Genomic DNA, 16,615 nt, shown 5'->3' with positions numbered 1-16,615 from the left:
ACTTCTGTCACACTTATGTCGTTCGTGAAATCAACGAAAGAACCAATTTTAAAGTGAGGCAAATTTAAACTTGGCTCTCCAGGAGCACCAACAAAGTCAGATAGAAATCGATACTTTATCAAACATCTTTTAGATATATACACGCAAATGTGTGTGCATTTTTATTTATTTTTTGCATTCTACACAAATACAATGTAATGTCATCCGATAAGTATGACAAATTGTATAAAATCTATTCATTATACATTCAGGCAAAAGTACATTTAAAATTCATTTTTAAATTATTCAGTGTATTTTTTTTTATTAAACGACGTTTTAATACAACTGGAATAAATAATTTCAAGTTTAATATTTAGGATTTTTGTGTGTTTTCTCACTGGAAGAATGTATTCGGGAGTTAAATTCAAAATAATTTTTTTATTCAGAAAAGAATATACATTTCTGTTATTTAAATATAAGTTAAGCACGTAAAAACGTCATTTCTCCCTTTTATATATAATTTTTTTTCTGCTTTCTTGGGGAGGGGAAGCGGAGGTGACGTCATGCGGTGAAAAGCAGAACGCGGCCGTCGCTAACGAGCCGTGTGTTACGACCGTCCGTTAGCGGCACATTAGCCGAGTCTGTGTTACAGATGTTTACTGCGCAGTTAGACTAATCCCGTTCCGCTTCAACAACTGTGATCGATTTGTTTGTTCTGCAGAAGCATGGCGGCGCGGCGACAGAACACCCGGCCCGCAGTCAGCGGTCCGAGTCCGGCTGCCGTCTTTACTCCCCGCTAACATGAGTCAGGACGCGTAAAGCGACTCCAGAGGCCGGTATCATGATGAGTCTGCAGAAAATCAGCCGCGCGTTGAGGCTGCAGCCGCTCCGGGAGCTGGGCCGTCAGTACCCGCTCTTCTGCTTCCTGCTGCTGGTGCTGCTGCTGTCCACCGTACTGCTCAACAGGTACACGGTGATCAGTCAGCATCTGCTTCCGGCTGGGCTGCACACTGGCCTCATTTCCGCATCTGCTGCCGCTCCCACAGATATATTCACATCATCATGGTGTTTTGGTCCTTCCTGGCTGGTGTCGTCACTTTCTACTGCTCTTTGGGACCTGAATCTCTCCTGTCAAACATCTTCATCTCCATCAAACCCAAGACAAAGGTAGGTCAGGTCCCATCTGGGCACAGCTGGGTTAAATATGAGTATCTACACTCACTGGCCACTTTAAGTACCCCTTGCTAGTACTGGGCTTCATAACTTTCTTAATTCGTCATGGCATAGAGTCAGTCAAGTGTTGGAAACATTCTTCAGGGATGTTAGTCCACATTGACATGATAGTGTGACCAGAGGACACACTATCCAGCAGGGATCGAACCCCGGACTGCTCGAACTAAAGACCAGAACTCTACCTGGTCAGCCAAAGGGGAATTCCCCGGAATGTCTTTTCACGCCGGACTTCCCCTTGCTACAATAGCATCACCAGGGTTGGGAGGGTTACTTGTATTCCGATACAGTTACTAGTTACCTGTTGAAAAATGTAGTCAGTAACGTAATCCAAGTACCATAATATTAAAGTAATGTGATTACTTTCAATTACTTCTGGATTACTCCAATATCAAATATGCTAATACAGACAAAAGAAACTAAATCTAAATAGTCTTGACCACATAGTACAGTTTATTTAGCAAAAATCAAACTGTTTCTTTTCCATGGCATGCTCTGTTTTACTTCACATTATGAATTAAGAGCACCACAATATTGTTTTAAACACACCCAGTGTTCACCTGCTAAATTTTCAACAAAAAATGCCAAACAAATGGAAGAATAATGAAAACTCAGGTGTGTGCGGATGAATTTGTAATTAAAAGTGGCAGAACAATATACAAAACAAAAAAAAAAGTCTAGTACTTGTTCAGTAAATTTGCACCATGTTTAACATATCAGTCCACTTACTGAACTTTCAAAATAAGAACAGCAGCATAATGAAAACCATTAAGTAAATCCTGTCAGTAAGGAGGCGTGGTCACCATTTTAATTCTGGGCAAGTTAGTGATTTACGTGTATAGAAGAAACAGGTGGAATACGCCGGAAAGCTGTGCATGTTGGTAAAGTCACAAACGGAGGAACAAAGGGAGACAATATTTCCTTCCATAAGTAAGTGGTTTTGGTTCTTCTTGTCACTTTGTCTGTGATATTTGGATGATAAACAGCTGTATGAGGTCTGTCCATAAAGTATAGGTCCTTTTTATTTTTTTCAAAAACTATATGGATTTCATTCATATGTTTTTACGTCAGACATGCTTGAACCCTCGTGCGCATGCGTGAGTTTTTCCACGCCTGTCGGTGACGTCATTCACCTGTGAGCACTCCTTGTGGGAGGAGTCGTCCAGCCCCTCGTCGGAATTCCTTTGTCTGAGAAGTTGCTGAGAGACTGGCGCTTTGTTTGATCAAAATTTTTTCTAAACCTGTGAGACACATCAAAGTGGACACAGTTCGAAAAATTCAGCTGGTTTTCGGTGAAAATTGTAATGGCTGATGAGAGATTTTGAGGTGATACTGTCGCTTTAAGGACTTCCCACAGAGTGAGACGTCGTGCAGCGCTCTCAGGCGCCGTCGTCAGCCTGTTCAAGCTGAAAACCTCCACATTTCAGGCTCTATTGATCCAGGACGTCGTGAGAGAACAGAGACGTTTCAGAAGAAGTCGGTTTCAGCATTTTATCCGGATATTCCACTGTTAAAGGAGATTTTTTTAATGAAAGACGTGCGGACGGGTCCGCGCGTCGGAACGCAGCCGGCGCGGTGCAGCGGCACAGGAAAAACACCTCCGTGTTGATAACCATTTGTAAAATCCAGGCGGCTTTTGATGGCTTTCAGTGGAGTGAGTATATGAGAAATTGTTTAACAGCTGGACATGTTCCAACTTGTCCTTAAGGCTTCCAACAGAGGTGTTTTTCCTGTGGCGGAGCGTCGTGGACGCTGCAATCCACCTGCACGTCTTTCATTAAAAAAATCTCCTTTAACAGTGGAATATCCGGATAAAATGCTGAAACCGACTTCTTCTGAAACTTCTCTGTTCTCTCACGACGTCCTGGATCAATAGAGCCTGAAATGTGGAGGTTTTCAGCTTGAAACAGGCTGACGACGGCGGCTGACAGCGCTGCACGACGTCTCGCACTGTGGGAAGTCCTTAAAGCGACAGTATCACCTCAAAATCTCTCATCAGCCGTTAAAATTTTCACCGAAAACCAGCTTAATTTTTCGAACCGTGTCCACTTCGATGTGTCTCTCAGGTTTAGACAAAAATTTGATCAAACAAAGCGCCAGTCTCTCAGCAACTTCTCAGACAAAGGAATTCTGACCAGGGGCTGGACGACTCCTCCCACAAGGAGTGCTCACAGGCGAATGACGTCACCGACAGGCGTGGAAAAACTCACGCATGCGCACGAGGGTTCAAGCATGTCTGACGTAAAAACATATGAATGAAATCCATATAGTTTTTGAAAAAAATAAAAAGGACCTATACTTTATTGACAGACCTCGTATGTCTCCTGCCGTACCTGTGTCGCCCGATGACACGGACCATTAACTCTTCACTTATGTCTACTTGATATTTTCCACTGCTAGACAAATGTCTAGTTAAAATACTTGTCGTTAGTGATTAAAACTGTTTTTTAATTTGCACCTTAAAATAATGAGATTATAATGACCGCGCTGTGCTGCTCACAGTCACACCCACGCATAGAGATGTGTACCCACACCACTGACTTCATGAATGAAACTCAGTCAATAAAGGACAATTGTGTAAAAATATAATATGTATATAAATGTATTGTAATGGTTTTAGGAGCCGCGCTGCACAGCATGACGCCTCAGCTCAGCAGCTTGAACAGCACAGATCCATGTAACTTTCAACACTAATATTTGGGAATGTGTGTGTGTGTCAGAGTAAGTTTAATACTTTCCTGACATAATTTAATGTCATTTCATTTTACTGGCTCGATATCCAGGTCAAAATGGCATTTTTTTAACATGTATTTTGCGAGCATTTTTCTGAGTGCGTCCAGTCGTGGATCTCCATTGAAAATGCATTAACATCCGGGTACTTCATCAATATTTTGCTTGGTTAGGAGACGTCATGTCGCTGTTCATGAAGGGACATTTTTGTTTCAAAGAAAAAAAATATATACAGAATACAGGGTTCTAGCTAGGATAAAATTTTAGCGTAGCGGTAATGTCGAGGGAGCGAAGCGACCGGGGGTGAAGCTTTTGAAAATTTAAGCTTAAAAATTGGCCATTCTAGGGGAACCCAAAGGGGAAAAGCCAGGTACGACCCGAGTCCCTTCATCATGTCCAGAAGGCTGGGGAAGTTTGTTGAGTGGGTAATCTCATTCTGGGTTACCAGTACATGACCCTCAGTGAGGCAGTCAGAGTCTGTAGACATTTTTAAGTCAAGACTTAAAACCTATTTTTATTCTCTTTCTTATGAGTAGTTTTTATTTTGTTATGTTTTATTCTTTTGCTTCTGTTTTTAATTAGGTATTTGATTTTTTTTTTTTATGTTGAACTGTTCTGTGTGAGGCACCTTGAGACGTCATTCCGAGCGGACTCTGTCTCGGCAGAGAGCCGCGCAGCGTTTGAAGCTGTGACAAAACGGCGGACGATTCTCGTTTCTCGATTGCAACAAGACCAGAGTCCCAGTTAGTGACTTTAATCCACACAAAAGTGACTCATGATATTTTAATGGCTTTCAGAGGGGTTAAAAAGTGGACTTACTGCTTCTGAAGAGCAGCGAATCAAAGAGCCACAAGCCATTGAATCAAAGCATTGCTTCGATTCACGCTTCAAACTGGAGTCGCGCTGCAGAAACGGTTGATTACAGACGCTGTATTGAAAATCGTAACGGCCCAAAATTATAGCGCAACGGGCCGTAATGCAAGCCTGCGCTAGCTAGAACCCTGGATAATGTCATAAACTGCATTAAAATTGTAATCCTGCGAAGTAATCCCCATTTTTACTAAATATACCTGTAATCTGAATACATCTTTTTTTCTGTAACTGTAGCGGAATACAGTTTTTTTTTTTTTTTTTGGTATCCTAATTACATAACGCCGTTACATGTATTCCGTTACTCCCCAAGCCTGAGCATCACACTCACCCATTCACCCAGTCTGCTTATTCTCCTCTGACCTGTAATATCAACAAGGCCTTTTCAACCACACAACCGTCACTAACCGCACATCTTCTCTTTTTTGGATTATTCTCTGTAAACCCTAGAGATGGTTAATGTGAAAATCCCAGTACATCAGCAGTTTCTGAAATACTCAGACCAACCTGTCTGGCTCCAGCAACCATGCCACGTTCAAAGTCACTGTCCACACACTCAGTCAATCACACTCCAACTTGTCCACCATAGCCAAGACCAAAGAGCTGTCTAAGGACACCAGGGACAAAACTGTAGACCTGCACAAGGCTGAGATGGACTACAGGACAACAGGCAAGCAGCTTGGTGAGAAGACAACTACTATTGGTCCAATTATTAGAAAATGAAAGAAACACATGATGACTGTCAGTCTTCCTCGGTCTGGGATTCCATGCAAGATCTCGCCTCGTGGGGTAAGGATGATTCTGAGAAAGCTCATAACTACACGGGAGGACCTGGTCAATGACCTGAAGAGAGCTGGGACCACAGTCACAAAGATTACATTAGTAACACATGATGCTGTCATGGTTTAAAATCCTGGAGGGTGCACAATAGGGTTATGACTACAAAACCTTTTTCAAAACTTTCATTTTCCTGATGTTGCATTTGATGAACTTTTACCCATAGATCACTTTTTTGACGTTTATTTCATTGGATCATGAAAAAACCTCCTGCACCTAGCGCCACATCACTTTTAAAAATACACGTGTTTACACAGTACTATTTAAAAATAACGTAACAACAAAAGAATTAGCAAGTATCAAGAAATAACAAGAAAATATATACAAATAAATATTGCTAAAATATATTAATAAACAATAATTAAAAGAAATAAAAAATAAAGGTAAAATATATAAAATATAACAGTATTCAGATGATCATCTCTGACACAACAACAGTCAATACTGGTCTCAAAAATGGTGTTGTAGCCAGGCTTCAGAGAACATTTCGACACAAGGGATTCAATGAACCTCAATACATCGGCTGCCAACACCACATTCTTGATCTTGTTCTGCGACATGTGTTGGACTTCTTTTTTCCTATACGGTCACAGTCACCTAACATTAACTACGAGTTTATTGGTGAGATTTTGGAACAGTATGATGATTTGCAAAATGCATAAATGGACACAGAAGTGATACCAGAGTATGAGAACCTTGGCTGGAGAGATGATTTTAAATTCCCTTTTGAGCTTTTTGAAGCATACAAGTTTTACAAAACAGAGGAAAAATGGCTTTGTATCAAATGGGACAAGCTGCCATCACTTCACAGGGCCAGGTGGAACTCATGAGGAATTTATGCACTTACTGCATTTTTCCTTCTTCCAAAGTGGCGAGAACAACTGAGGGTAACTTGGGATTTCATTGCAACTACATGGTCGCGGGCCTGGTTTTCTAACCAACACTATTAAGAGATGGATTATGAAGACCTGCTGTCATCAATATCCAAACTTAAGTGTCCCAAAGCTGTGAAATGCTTCTCTACTCACTGGAAAAAGGAACTATCAGTGCTTGATGTGCCTCGCTCCAACATAGTAGCTGAGACGGCTGTAAAGTTGATGGAGGAGGTTTGTTCTACGTGTAAAACAGATAAATATCTTAACAGCAAATTTATTAACACTAATACACAAATCTGAAACACTATTAAAAATATTCCAAATGCTATATGTACTCATTTTCATGTATTCCTTGTGTATTGTATGTAAAAGTGACATGTTATAATAAAGAGTGTTTGAGCCGCGAGGTGTTTTAATGTGAAATATGAAACTATCTTAGGTGCGGGAGGTTTTTTCAAGGTCGGGCAAAACCAAAGTCATTTTTGTGAGTTTTAGTTAAAAGTTCATCATTTATAACCCCAGGCTAATAAATTTGAGATTTGTCATAACTCTAGTGCACAAGGTCCCCCTGCTCAAGCCAGCACATGTCCAGGCCCGTTTGAAGTTCACCAGTGACCATCTGGATGATCCAGAGGAGGCATGGGAGAAGGTCATGTGGTCAGACGAGACCAGAATAGAGCTTTTTGGAATCAACTCCACTTACTATGTTTAGAGGATGAGAACAACCCCAAGAAAACCATCCCAACTGTGAAGCATGGGGTTGGAAACATCATACTCTGGGGGTGCTCTTCTACAAAGGGGACAGGACGACTGCACCGTATTGAAGGGAGGATGGATGGGGTCATGTATTGCGAGATTTTGGCAAACAAAATAGTAAAGCATTGAAGATGGGTCATGGCTGGGTCTTCCAGCATGACAATGACCCCAAACACACAGGCAGGGCAACTAAGGAGGGGCTCCGTAAGAAGCATTTCAAGGTCCTGGAGTGGCCTGGCCAGTCTCCAGACCTGAACTCAATAGAAAATCTTTGGAGGGAGCTGAAATTCCAAACGTGAAAGATTTGGAGAAGATCTGTATGGAGGAGTGGACCAAAATTCCTGCTGCAGTGTGTGAAAACCTGGTCAAGAACTACAGGAAATGTTTGACCTCTGTAATTGCAAACAAAGGCTACTGTACCAAATATTAACATTGATTTTCACAGGTGTTCAAATACTTATTTGCAGCAGTAACATACAAATAAATGAGTAAAAAATCATACATTGTGATTTCCAGATTTTTTTTTTTTTTAGATTATGTCTCTCACAATTGAAGTGTAGCTACGATATAAATTACAGACCTCTCCATTCTTTGTAGGTGAGAAAACTTGCGAAATCGACAGTGGATCAGATACTTATTTGTCTCACTGCAGATGACTGTTTGTGAGCTGCTGTTCTAAAATGTCAGGAAAAACCTCTGGAAAATGGCCTGGAAAGGATTTCTTAGAGTGTGAACCCTGTGAGAGGCTTTTGACATATTGATGTGACAAATGCGCTGTATTTAATAGATTCTGCGCCAGAGCCCACAGTCCTTTCGGTGCTTCTTGCACCCGCTGTGGACGACACGCAGGATCTGCGGAACTGCCGTTAATGTGCACTAATGTTTCCTTGCAGTCGTACCAACAGGAGCTCTTTCCGCTGGGCCACAGCTGTGCGGTTTGTGGAAAAATCAAATGCAAAAGGCACAGGTGAGCTAAATACAGTCTGATGTGGCAAAGAAATCAAGAGAGAGTCAATAATATCTGGAAGCGAGATCACTGGAAGAGGCATATATACCTGTATATTTAAACTTAAAGGTGTCGTCCCTTTTGAGTCGCCACAAAATTTAGGTTGTGTTGAAATCCAGTGGCTCTAAAGTACTTGTATTTCTGTGGTACATCGCAAAATTACTGCTAATTTGCTTTCTGAGATCTTACAGATGACATGAAGGAGGGAGCGCACATGCATATGTGGAGGGTTCAAAGGTCACGCTGCATTCAAGGGAAAGTGGGAACTCAGAATTTCTGATTACAACTTTGAAAATCTATGTATTAAAAGCCAAGTATCCTCTGTGTATGTGCGTGAGTGCACCTTTGATGACGGACAAACTGGGGAGAGCTGACATTTGCCATTTGGTATGCTGATGTACTTTGGGTCAAGGAACGTCGTGAAAACAGAACGTTGATTGGACTAATTTTTTATTTTTTTTATTTTTTGAGAATTAGGGATATTAAGTAAAAAAAACAGGGAACAGTGGATGTTGATATCACCATTAATCAGTCCCTGGTAACCAGACAAGCTCTGAACAAAGGAAATATCTCAACTTCGCCAGTTGTAAAACATAACATCAACTAAATGTGCCAAATAATAAATACAATTACTCGCAAAACATTCTCTTTATTTTCCTGCACTTTCAGTTAAAATCATTATAGAAACTTTGCATAATTTATTACCGCTGTTGAAAAATGTCAGCTACCTATTTTATAAACATTACCCAACCTAGAGCCCATAGATCCCCACGAGCAACGTGCTAGTGCATCCACAAGTTTCATAAAGTTGTGATAAAATGTTAGTGTCCACACTGACTCATATCGACAGACTGCCTTTGTCTGTCTCTAGTGCACCAGATAAGTGAAACAATCCTGCAAATGGTGATAAAAGCATCATATTCGGCAGAAATACTCCTTAGACACTCCTCTTTTGAAAAAAACGATTGGCCACTTGACTTTTCAATCAGTGGTCAGGTAGGGGTCAGTTGAAGAATTACACAGAGGTCAAAATTAAAAGATGCTCCAATCAGTTTGGACCATGTATCATCCTTACTTATCACATAACAGGGTAACATATGTCACATGTCATAGAATCCAATAGACGTTGACCTTGTTTGACCTTTACTTTGTAGACCAAACATTCAACACTGTGAAAACTATTCCATTTATTAATCCTATTATTTCAACCAATAATTTGCATAACTTTGGAGCAACTTTAACTTTTGACCCCTGTACAAAATTAAACTGACCTTTGTCACCATTCTTGCTGTTTTTATCCCTTAACTCCATAGAATTCAGTCACAGATAGTCCAAACTATACCTTTTTGGAATCTTTATGATCAGGCAAATAATGTGGAATATTCTTCAATATGATTTGAGCATCTTTTAATGTTGACCTCTGTGTAATTCTTCAATTGACCCCTACATGACCACTGATTGAAAATTCAAGTGGCCAATTGTTTGTTTTTTTTTTCAAAAGAGGCCGAATTTGATGTTTTTATCACCATTTGCAGGATTCCCCTCTAAATATTATCTTATCTGCTGCATTACTCTGTGAGTGTTTTCTTACCTGTCCAGCAGATGTCCAGCAAAACCTTCATGTGAATATGTCCAGATGTTATACTCAATTCTTCCCAACAGGCTTCTGTCATTTAAAGGTCTTCTGTGTTTCTTCAACTCCATAATCCTGATACTAGCATAAGTAGTTTTATAGCAGTGCTGTTTGGCCCTTGAGCAATCCAGCCCATCTTAAAAAAAAAACCTTTATTATCAATTACATATTTAAAAGCAGGTCACTCCTCATCATCTATAACGTCACAAAACAAAAACTTCATTATGGTGTCTTGTTGCTGTTTGTTTTTTTTCAACCCCAATGGGTCAGAATTGGCAATAGCTTCTAGACTATTTGGATTTTGATCAATTTGTGATGTGATTGTGAATCCTTTATTTGAATAGTTGGAAACAAAACTGTAACGGTACAGAAGAAAAACCTTTTTCTGACTTGCATCATAAAAAATCAAAAGAGACTACATCTTTAAGTGTTGCTGCATTTGAATGAACTTGTGTTCAGTGCATAGAGTTATATATTACAGAAAGGCCTATCTATAATATAACTCTATGATTCAGTGTAAGGATGGTGTTTCATTGCCCTCTAGTGGTCAGGATGGTCGAGTTGCTGACTTTAGTTTTTTTCTATTTCCTAACAGACACACTTTATTACTGGAAAACTACCAGCCGTGGCTTGACCTGAAAGTTCCCTCGAAAGTGGATGCGTCTCTATCAGAGGTACCATATGGTTGAGTTGAATGCTGTTATATTTCTTTAAGATTAAAGGATTTTTGTCACAATCAGTTTTTGCTTTTTTTTCTAGATTCTGGAGCTGGTTTTGGAAAATTTTGTGTATCCTTGGTACAGGTGTGATGTACATCTGTGTCCTCTGATCATGTATTAATGCACAATACAGATGTTTTATGGATTTTGTGCCGTAGCAGAAGTGACCCTGCAGTTTGTTTGTTTCCCAGAGATGTCACAGATGATGAGGCGTTTGTCGATGAGCTGAGGGTGACTTTACGCTTCTTTGCTGCTGTGTTGGTCCGTCGTACCCAGAAGGTGATGAATCTAAACTGAAATTGTGTGACGGCCTCTAGACAGGTTTCTAAAGTGATCTGCCATAGCAACGTCACAATCCAAGCTGGAAAATGCTTCGATGAAAGTATAGAAATGAACACCATTTGCATATTCTGCCTGACTCCACTCTAGACGAGTGTAATGCTGATGATGCTATAAATCCCCAGTAATGAAATGTAAGTAGTTGCTCTGAGCACCTGATCGTGTCAGATCTCAGAGGATTAGTAGTTGGCTGGGACGTTGCTGGGGAAGACCAGGAGCTGTGCAAGTCTTTAGACTTGAAGTACCATCAGCAAAAGTATCTGGTATAAAACTTGTGCAAACAACTATACAGTGATCAAGGTAGATTAAAGTACATTTACATATGTGTACAATTCAGTGACATGGCAACATTTGCCATGTTACGACCCGTCGAATGACTAACAAAACCATGGCTGCTACAAACGCTTATTTTTCATCATACAAATAATGAATGTTTATGAGTTCAATGGTATGTATATTGCATGTTCCAGCTTTCACCGAATTAAGTATTCGTTCCATTGAAAGAATGTAAAAACATTATTTGTTTTATGTAATGGCTAAAATAGATGCTTGTCATTTGATATTATATTCATTTATAAACAACAGAAAAGGGACTTACATTTTGGTGTTCCATTGGCACTTTGACATCAGCAATCTAACACGAACTTTAAATAGGAGTCCGAAAATCATTCTGACAATGTCGTCTACGATGCCGTGCACTGACTTCGTGTACTTCCAAAAAAAAAAAAAAAAAAATCACGGAAGAAATTAGCACAGCTTTTCATTCTAACTTCCTCCTAGCAGCTCTTCATGCCTCCAGATGGTTTACAGCGTAGTGGATTTGTTTTTGTGTGTGTGCATGTTAGAAGAATTGGCTCCTTCCAGTCATCGTCCGTCAGCAGTACAAACTCCGCATATTGCCTCCACTAGTGGGCGGGGTTCACAGCGTGCAATGGTACAAAACATATGGAACCAAATTTGGTGAGAATCCGTGAAGTTGTTTTGACGTATTCCTTCAAAGCCTAGATAAAGTGAAATCTTTATTCAGAATCTGTGTCCAGATCACCTCCAAAAATTTAACGGCGTCTTCCATGGCCTAATATCTATTTGTGGAGAAAATTTCATCAAAATCTGTGCAGGGGGTTTGACATAATCGTGCTAACAAACAGACAAATAAATAAATAAACGTGAATGATTTTATTACGTCCTTGGTGGACTTAATAAATTCCACATGCATCGGCCGTAATCCTCTGGTTTGTGGGCCGTGTGTGGCCCTTGGGCTGCCAGTTTGACATCTATATATACAGTAGTGTTCAGAATAATAGTAGTGCTATATGACTAAAAAGATTAATCCAGGTTTTGAGTATGGGGGCGTGGGGCAAGGATGTGCCCCCCACAACACCCCTAGATTAAAGGTCCAGTTTTGAAGCCGTTTTTTTACTACAACTACTAATACTACTTATAATAATAATAATAATAATAATAATAATTTCGACAAGTAAAATGTTTAGAGAGAATTTAAATGTTAGAAAAATGTTAGAATGAATTTAATACGAGGTCTGTCAATAAAGTAACGGGCCTTTTTATTTTTTTCAAAAACTATATGGATTTCATTCATATGTTTTTACGTCAGACATGCTTGCACCCTCGTGCGCATGCGTGAGTTTTTCCACGCCTGTCGGTGACGTCATTCGCCTGTGAGCACTCCTTGTGGGAGGAGTCGTCCAGCCCCTCGTCGGAATTCCTTTGTCTGAGAAGTTGCTGAGAGACTGGCGCTTTGTTTGATCAAATTTTTGTCTAAACCTGAGAGACACATCGAAGTGGACACGGTTCGAAAAATTAAGCTGGTTTTCAGTGAAAATTTTAACGGCTGATGGGAGATTTTGAGGTGATTCTGTCGCTTTAAGGACTTCCCACAGTGCGAGACGTCGTGCAGCGCTCTCAGGCGCCGTCATCAGCCTGTTTCAAGCTGAAAACCTCCACATTTCAGGCTCTATTGATCCAGGACGTCGTGAGAGAACAGAGAAGTTTCAGAAGAAGTCGGTTTCAGCATTTTATCCGGATATTCCACTGTTAAAGGAGATTTTTTTAATGAAAGACATGCGGACGGGTCCGCGCGTCGGAACGCAGCCGGCGCGGTGCAGCGGCACAGGAAAAACACCTCCGTGTTGATAACCATTTGTAAAATCCAGGCGGCTTTTGATGGCTTTCAGTGGAGTGAGTATATGAGAAATTGTTTATCAGCTGGAGATGTTCCAACTTGTCCTTAAGGCTTCCAACAGAGGTGTTTTTCCTGTGGCGGAGCGTCGCGTCGGCTGCGTCCCGACGCGCAGACCCGTCCGCACGTCTTTCATTAAAAAAATCTCCTTTAACAGTGGAATATCCGGATAAAATGCTGAAACCGACTTCTTCTGAAACTTCTCTGTTCTCTCACGACGTCCTGGATCAATAGAGCCTGAAATGTGGAGGTTTTAAGCTTGAAACAGGCTGACGACGGCGGCTGAGAGCGCTGAGCGACGTCTCGCACCGTGAAAAGTCCTTAAAGTGACAGAATCACCTCAAAATCTCTCATCAGCTGTTAAAATTTTCACTGAAAACCAGCTTAATTTTTCGAACCGTGTCCACTTCGATGTGTCTCGCAGGTTTAGAAAAAATTTTGATCAAACAACGCGCCAGTCTCTCAGCAACTTCTCAGACAAAGGAATTCCGACGAGGGGCTGGACGACTCCTCCCACAAGGAGTGCTCACAGGCGAATGACGTCACCGACAGGCGTGGAAAAACTCACGCATGCGCACGAGGGTTCAAGCATGTCTGACGTAAAAACATATGAATGAAATCCATATAGTTTTTGAAAAAAATAAAAAGGACCGTTGCTTTGACAGACCTCGTAGTTACATTTATAAACAATGTAGGTTAGAAAATGCACATTTTACTGTTACAGTGCCGTCAACAGTTAAATATGAGGTCAAGAAAGAGGTCTTTATTGTACAAAAACAAGTATTTATTTTCATTGAAGCCAAGAAAGGGTGACTATAAAGTGAGTTTTGGCAAAACAGGTATCATTGTCATGTTGAGGTGGCAGAGGGTTGTTGTTGGCAGCTGGGGAAAGTAACTAAAAAAGTAACTAGTAATCTAACTTAGTTACTTTTACAATTGAGTAATCAGTAAAGTAACTAAGTTACTTTTTTAAGGTGTAATCAGTAATTGGATTACTTTTTCAAAGTAACTGTGGAATACTATGTTTTAGATCCGTTTAAACTAAAGTTGACGGTTTAATGTAGAATGTGAATCTGGTCAGAATTTGCAGTCCAGTGGTGGCAGTAATGCACCAGTCAGTTATTTACCAATTGCCATTAAACAGAAGAAGAAGAATTAATTGACACGTCTACCTGCATTGACAGTGACATCACTTGTACATGTAACATAACAGGTCCGCACACATGGGAGATTTCTGTCAATTTATGATTTCTCTCCATCACGTTTGTCTGTTTAAGCAAAACCTGATCGATATCTAAAGAGTATATTAGTCGAATCTGACTCTTATGAAGCATTGTTTGACCGTTGGGATTTTTCTGTAATTATTGTATGGTTTTTGCCTTACAATATAAAGCGCCTTGGGGCAACTGTTTGTTGTGACTTGGCGCTATATAAATAAAATTGATTTGATTGCTTTATTTCACTTCGCTTATAGAACAGAGTCAAATTCTTATGAAGCATTGCTTCATTTTGCCTACAGCAGAGGTTTGATGTCCTTAACCTTATTTGAAATAAAGCAACTGACTTAATTACACCATTAAAAAACATATTTGTTCGATAAAGGTCTACATACATATACAGTAGTGTTCAGAATAATAGTAGTGCTATGTGACTAAAAAGATTAATCCAGGTTTTGAGTATATTTCTTATTGTTACATGGGAAACAAGGTACCAGTAGATTCAGTAGATTCTCACAAATCCAACAAGACCAAGCATTCATGATATTCACACTCTTAAGGCTATGAAATTGGGCTATTAGTAAAAAAAGTAGAAAAGGGGGTGTTCACAATAATAGTAGCATCTGCTGTTGACGCTACAAACTCAAAACTATTATGTTCAAACTGCTTTTTTTATCAATCCTGTGAATCACTAAACTAGTATTTAGTTGTATAACCACAGTTTTTCATGATTTCTTCACATCTGCGAGGCATTAATTTTGTTTGTTTGGAACCAAGATTTTGCTGGTTTACTAGTGTGCTTGGGGTCATTGTCTTGTTGAAACACCCATTTCAAGGGCATGTCCTCTTCAGCATAAGGCAACATGTCCTCTTCAAGTATTTTGACATATCCAAACTGATCCATGATACCTGGTATGTGATATATAGGCCCAACACCATAGTAGGAGAAACATGCCCATATCATGATGCTTGCACCACCATGCTTCACTGTCTTCACTGTGAACTGTGGCTTGAATTCAGAGTTTGGGGGTTGTCTCACAAACTGTCTGCGGGCCTTGGACCCAAAAAGAACAATTTTACTCTCATCAGTCCACAAAATATTCCTCCATTTCTCTTTAGGCCAGTTGATGTGTTCTTTGGCAAATTGTAACCTCTTCTGCACATGTCTTTTATTTAACAGAGGGACTTTGCAGGAGATTCTTGCAAATAAATTAGCTTCACACAGGCGTCTTCTAACTGTCACAGCACTTACAGGTAACTCCAGACTGTCTTTGATCATCCTGGAGCTGATCAATGGGTGAGCCTTTGCCATTCTGGTTATTCTTCTATCCATTTTGATGGTTGTTTTCTGTTTTCTTTCACGCGTCTCTGTTTTTTTTGTCCATTTTAAAGCATTGGAGATCATTGTAGATGAACAGCCTATAATTTTTTGCACCTGTGTATAATTTTTCCCCTCTCCAATCAACTTTTTATTCAAACTACGCTGTTCTTCTGAACAATGTCTTGAACGTCCCATTTTCCTCAGGCTTTCAAAGAGAAAAGCATGTTCAATAGGTGCTGGCTTCATCCTTAAATAGGGGACACCTGATTCACACCTGTTTGTTCCACAAAACTGACAAACTCATTGACTGAATGCCACACTACTATTATTGTGAACACCCTCTTTTCTACTTTTTTTTTTACTAATAGCCCAATTTCATAGACTTAAGAATGTGCATATCATGAATGCTTGGTCTTGTTGGATTTGTGAGAATCTACTGAATCTTCTGGTACCTTGTTTCCCATGTAACAATAAGAAATATACTCAAAACCTGGATTAATCTTTTTAGTCACATAGCACTACTATTATTCTGAACACTACTGTATGTGTGTGTGTGTGTGTGTGTGTATATATATACTTTTTATCAAGCTTGAGGTGCAGCTTGACTCAAAATGATTTATTGTAAATCCAGTTTTCTCTGTTTTAGGTGGATGTCGCGTCCCTCATCACACAAAAACTTCTTAAAGTTTCCATGAAGCACATTGAAATAATCAGTAAAGCGCGGCAGAAAGGTACAGCTCTTTGGGGAGCTTTCTTATTTTACTTTTTGCGCTCGCTTTCCATAAATAAATAAAACGATGCTGTCCATTGTAGTAAAGAACAGGGAGTTTCTTCAGCAAGCTGCCTTGGAGGAGTACGGCACTGATCTGCACGTCGCTCTTCGCAGCCGCAGAGACGAGCTTCTCT

At 40.1% G+C, this 16,615-nt stretch overlaps 1 protein-coding gene across 1 annotated transcript in view; it reads left to right on the top strand.

Moving 5' to 3' along the window:
* Positions 1–601: 601 nt before the first annotated feature.
* LOC117531956 (sorting nexin-14-like) overlaps positions 602–16,615 on the top strand; it is a 62,927-nt gene continuing 46,913 nt past the window's right edge. Inside the window, exons 1-8 of the mRNA XM_034195143.1 lie at positions 602–945; positions 1,026–1,146; positions 8,171–8,244; positions 10,512–10,590; positions 10,676–10,719; positions 10,827–10,914; positions 16,356–16,440; positions 16,523–16,613. Of these exons, the coding sequence (XP_034051034.1) occupies positions 821–945; positions 1,026–1,146; positions 8,171–8,244; positions 10,512–10,590; positions 10,676–10,719; positions 10,827–10,914; positions 16,356–16,440; positions 16,523–16,613 (707 nt within the window). The 5' untranslated portion in view covers positions 602–820. The remainder of the gene's footprint in view (positions 946–1,025; positions 1,147–8,170; positions 8,245–10,511; positions 10,591–10,675; positions 10,720–10,826; positions 10,915–16,355; positions 16,441–16,522; positions 16,614–16,615) is intronic.

This window comes from Thalassophryne amazonica, chromosome 19 (assembly GCF_902500255.1).
Source record: "Thalassophryne amazonica chromosome 19, fThaAma1.1, whole genome shotgun sequence".
NCBI classification, from domain to species: domain Eukaryota; kingdom Metazoa; phylum Chordata; class Actinopteri; order Batrachoidiformes; family Batrachoididae; genus Thalassophryne; species Thalassophryne amazonica.
The sequence above is the reverse complement of the archived record's forward strand: the minus strand, read 5'-3'. Positions and strand labels throughout refer to the sequence as shown.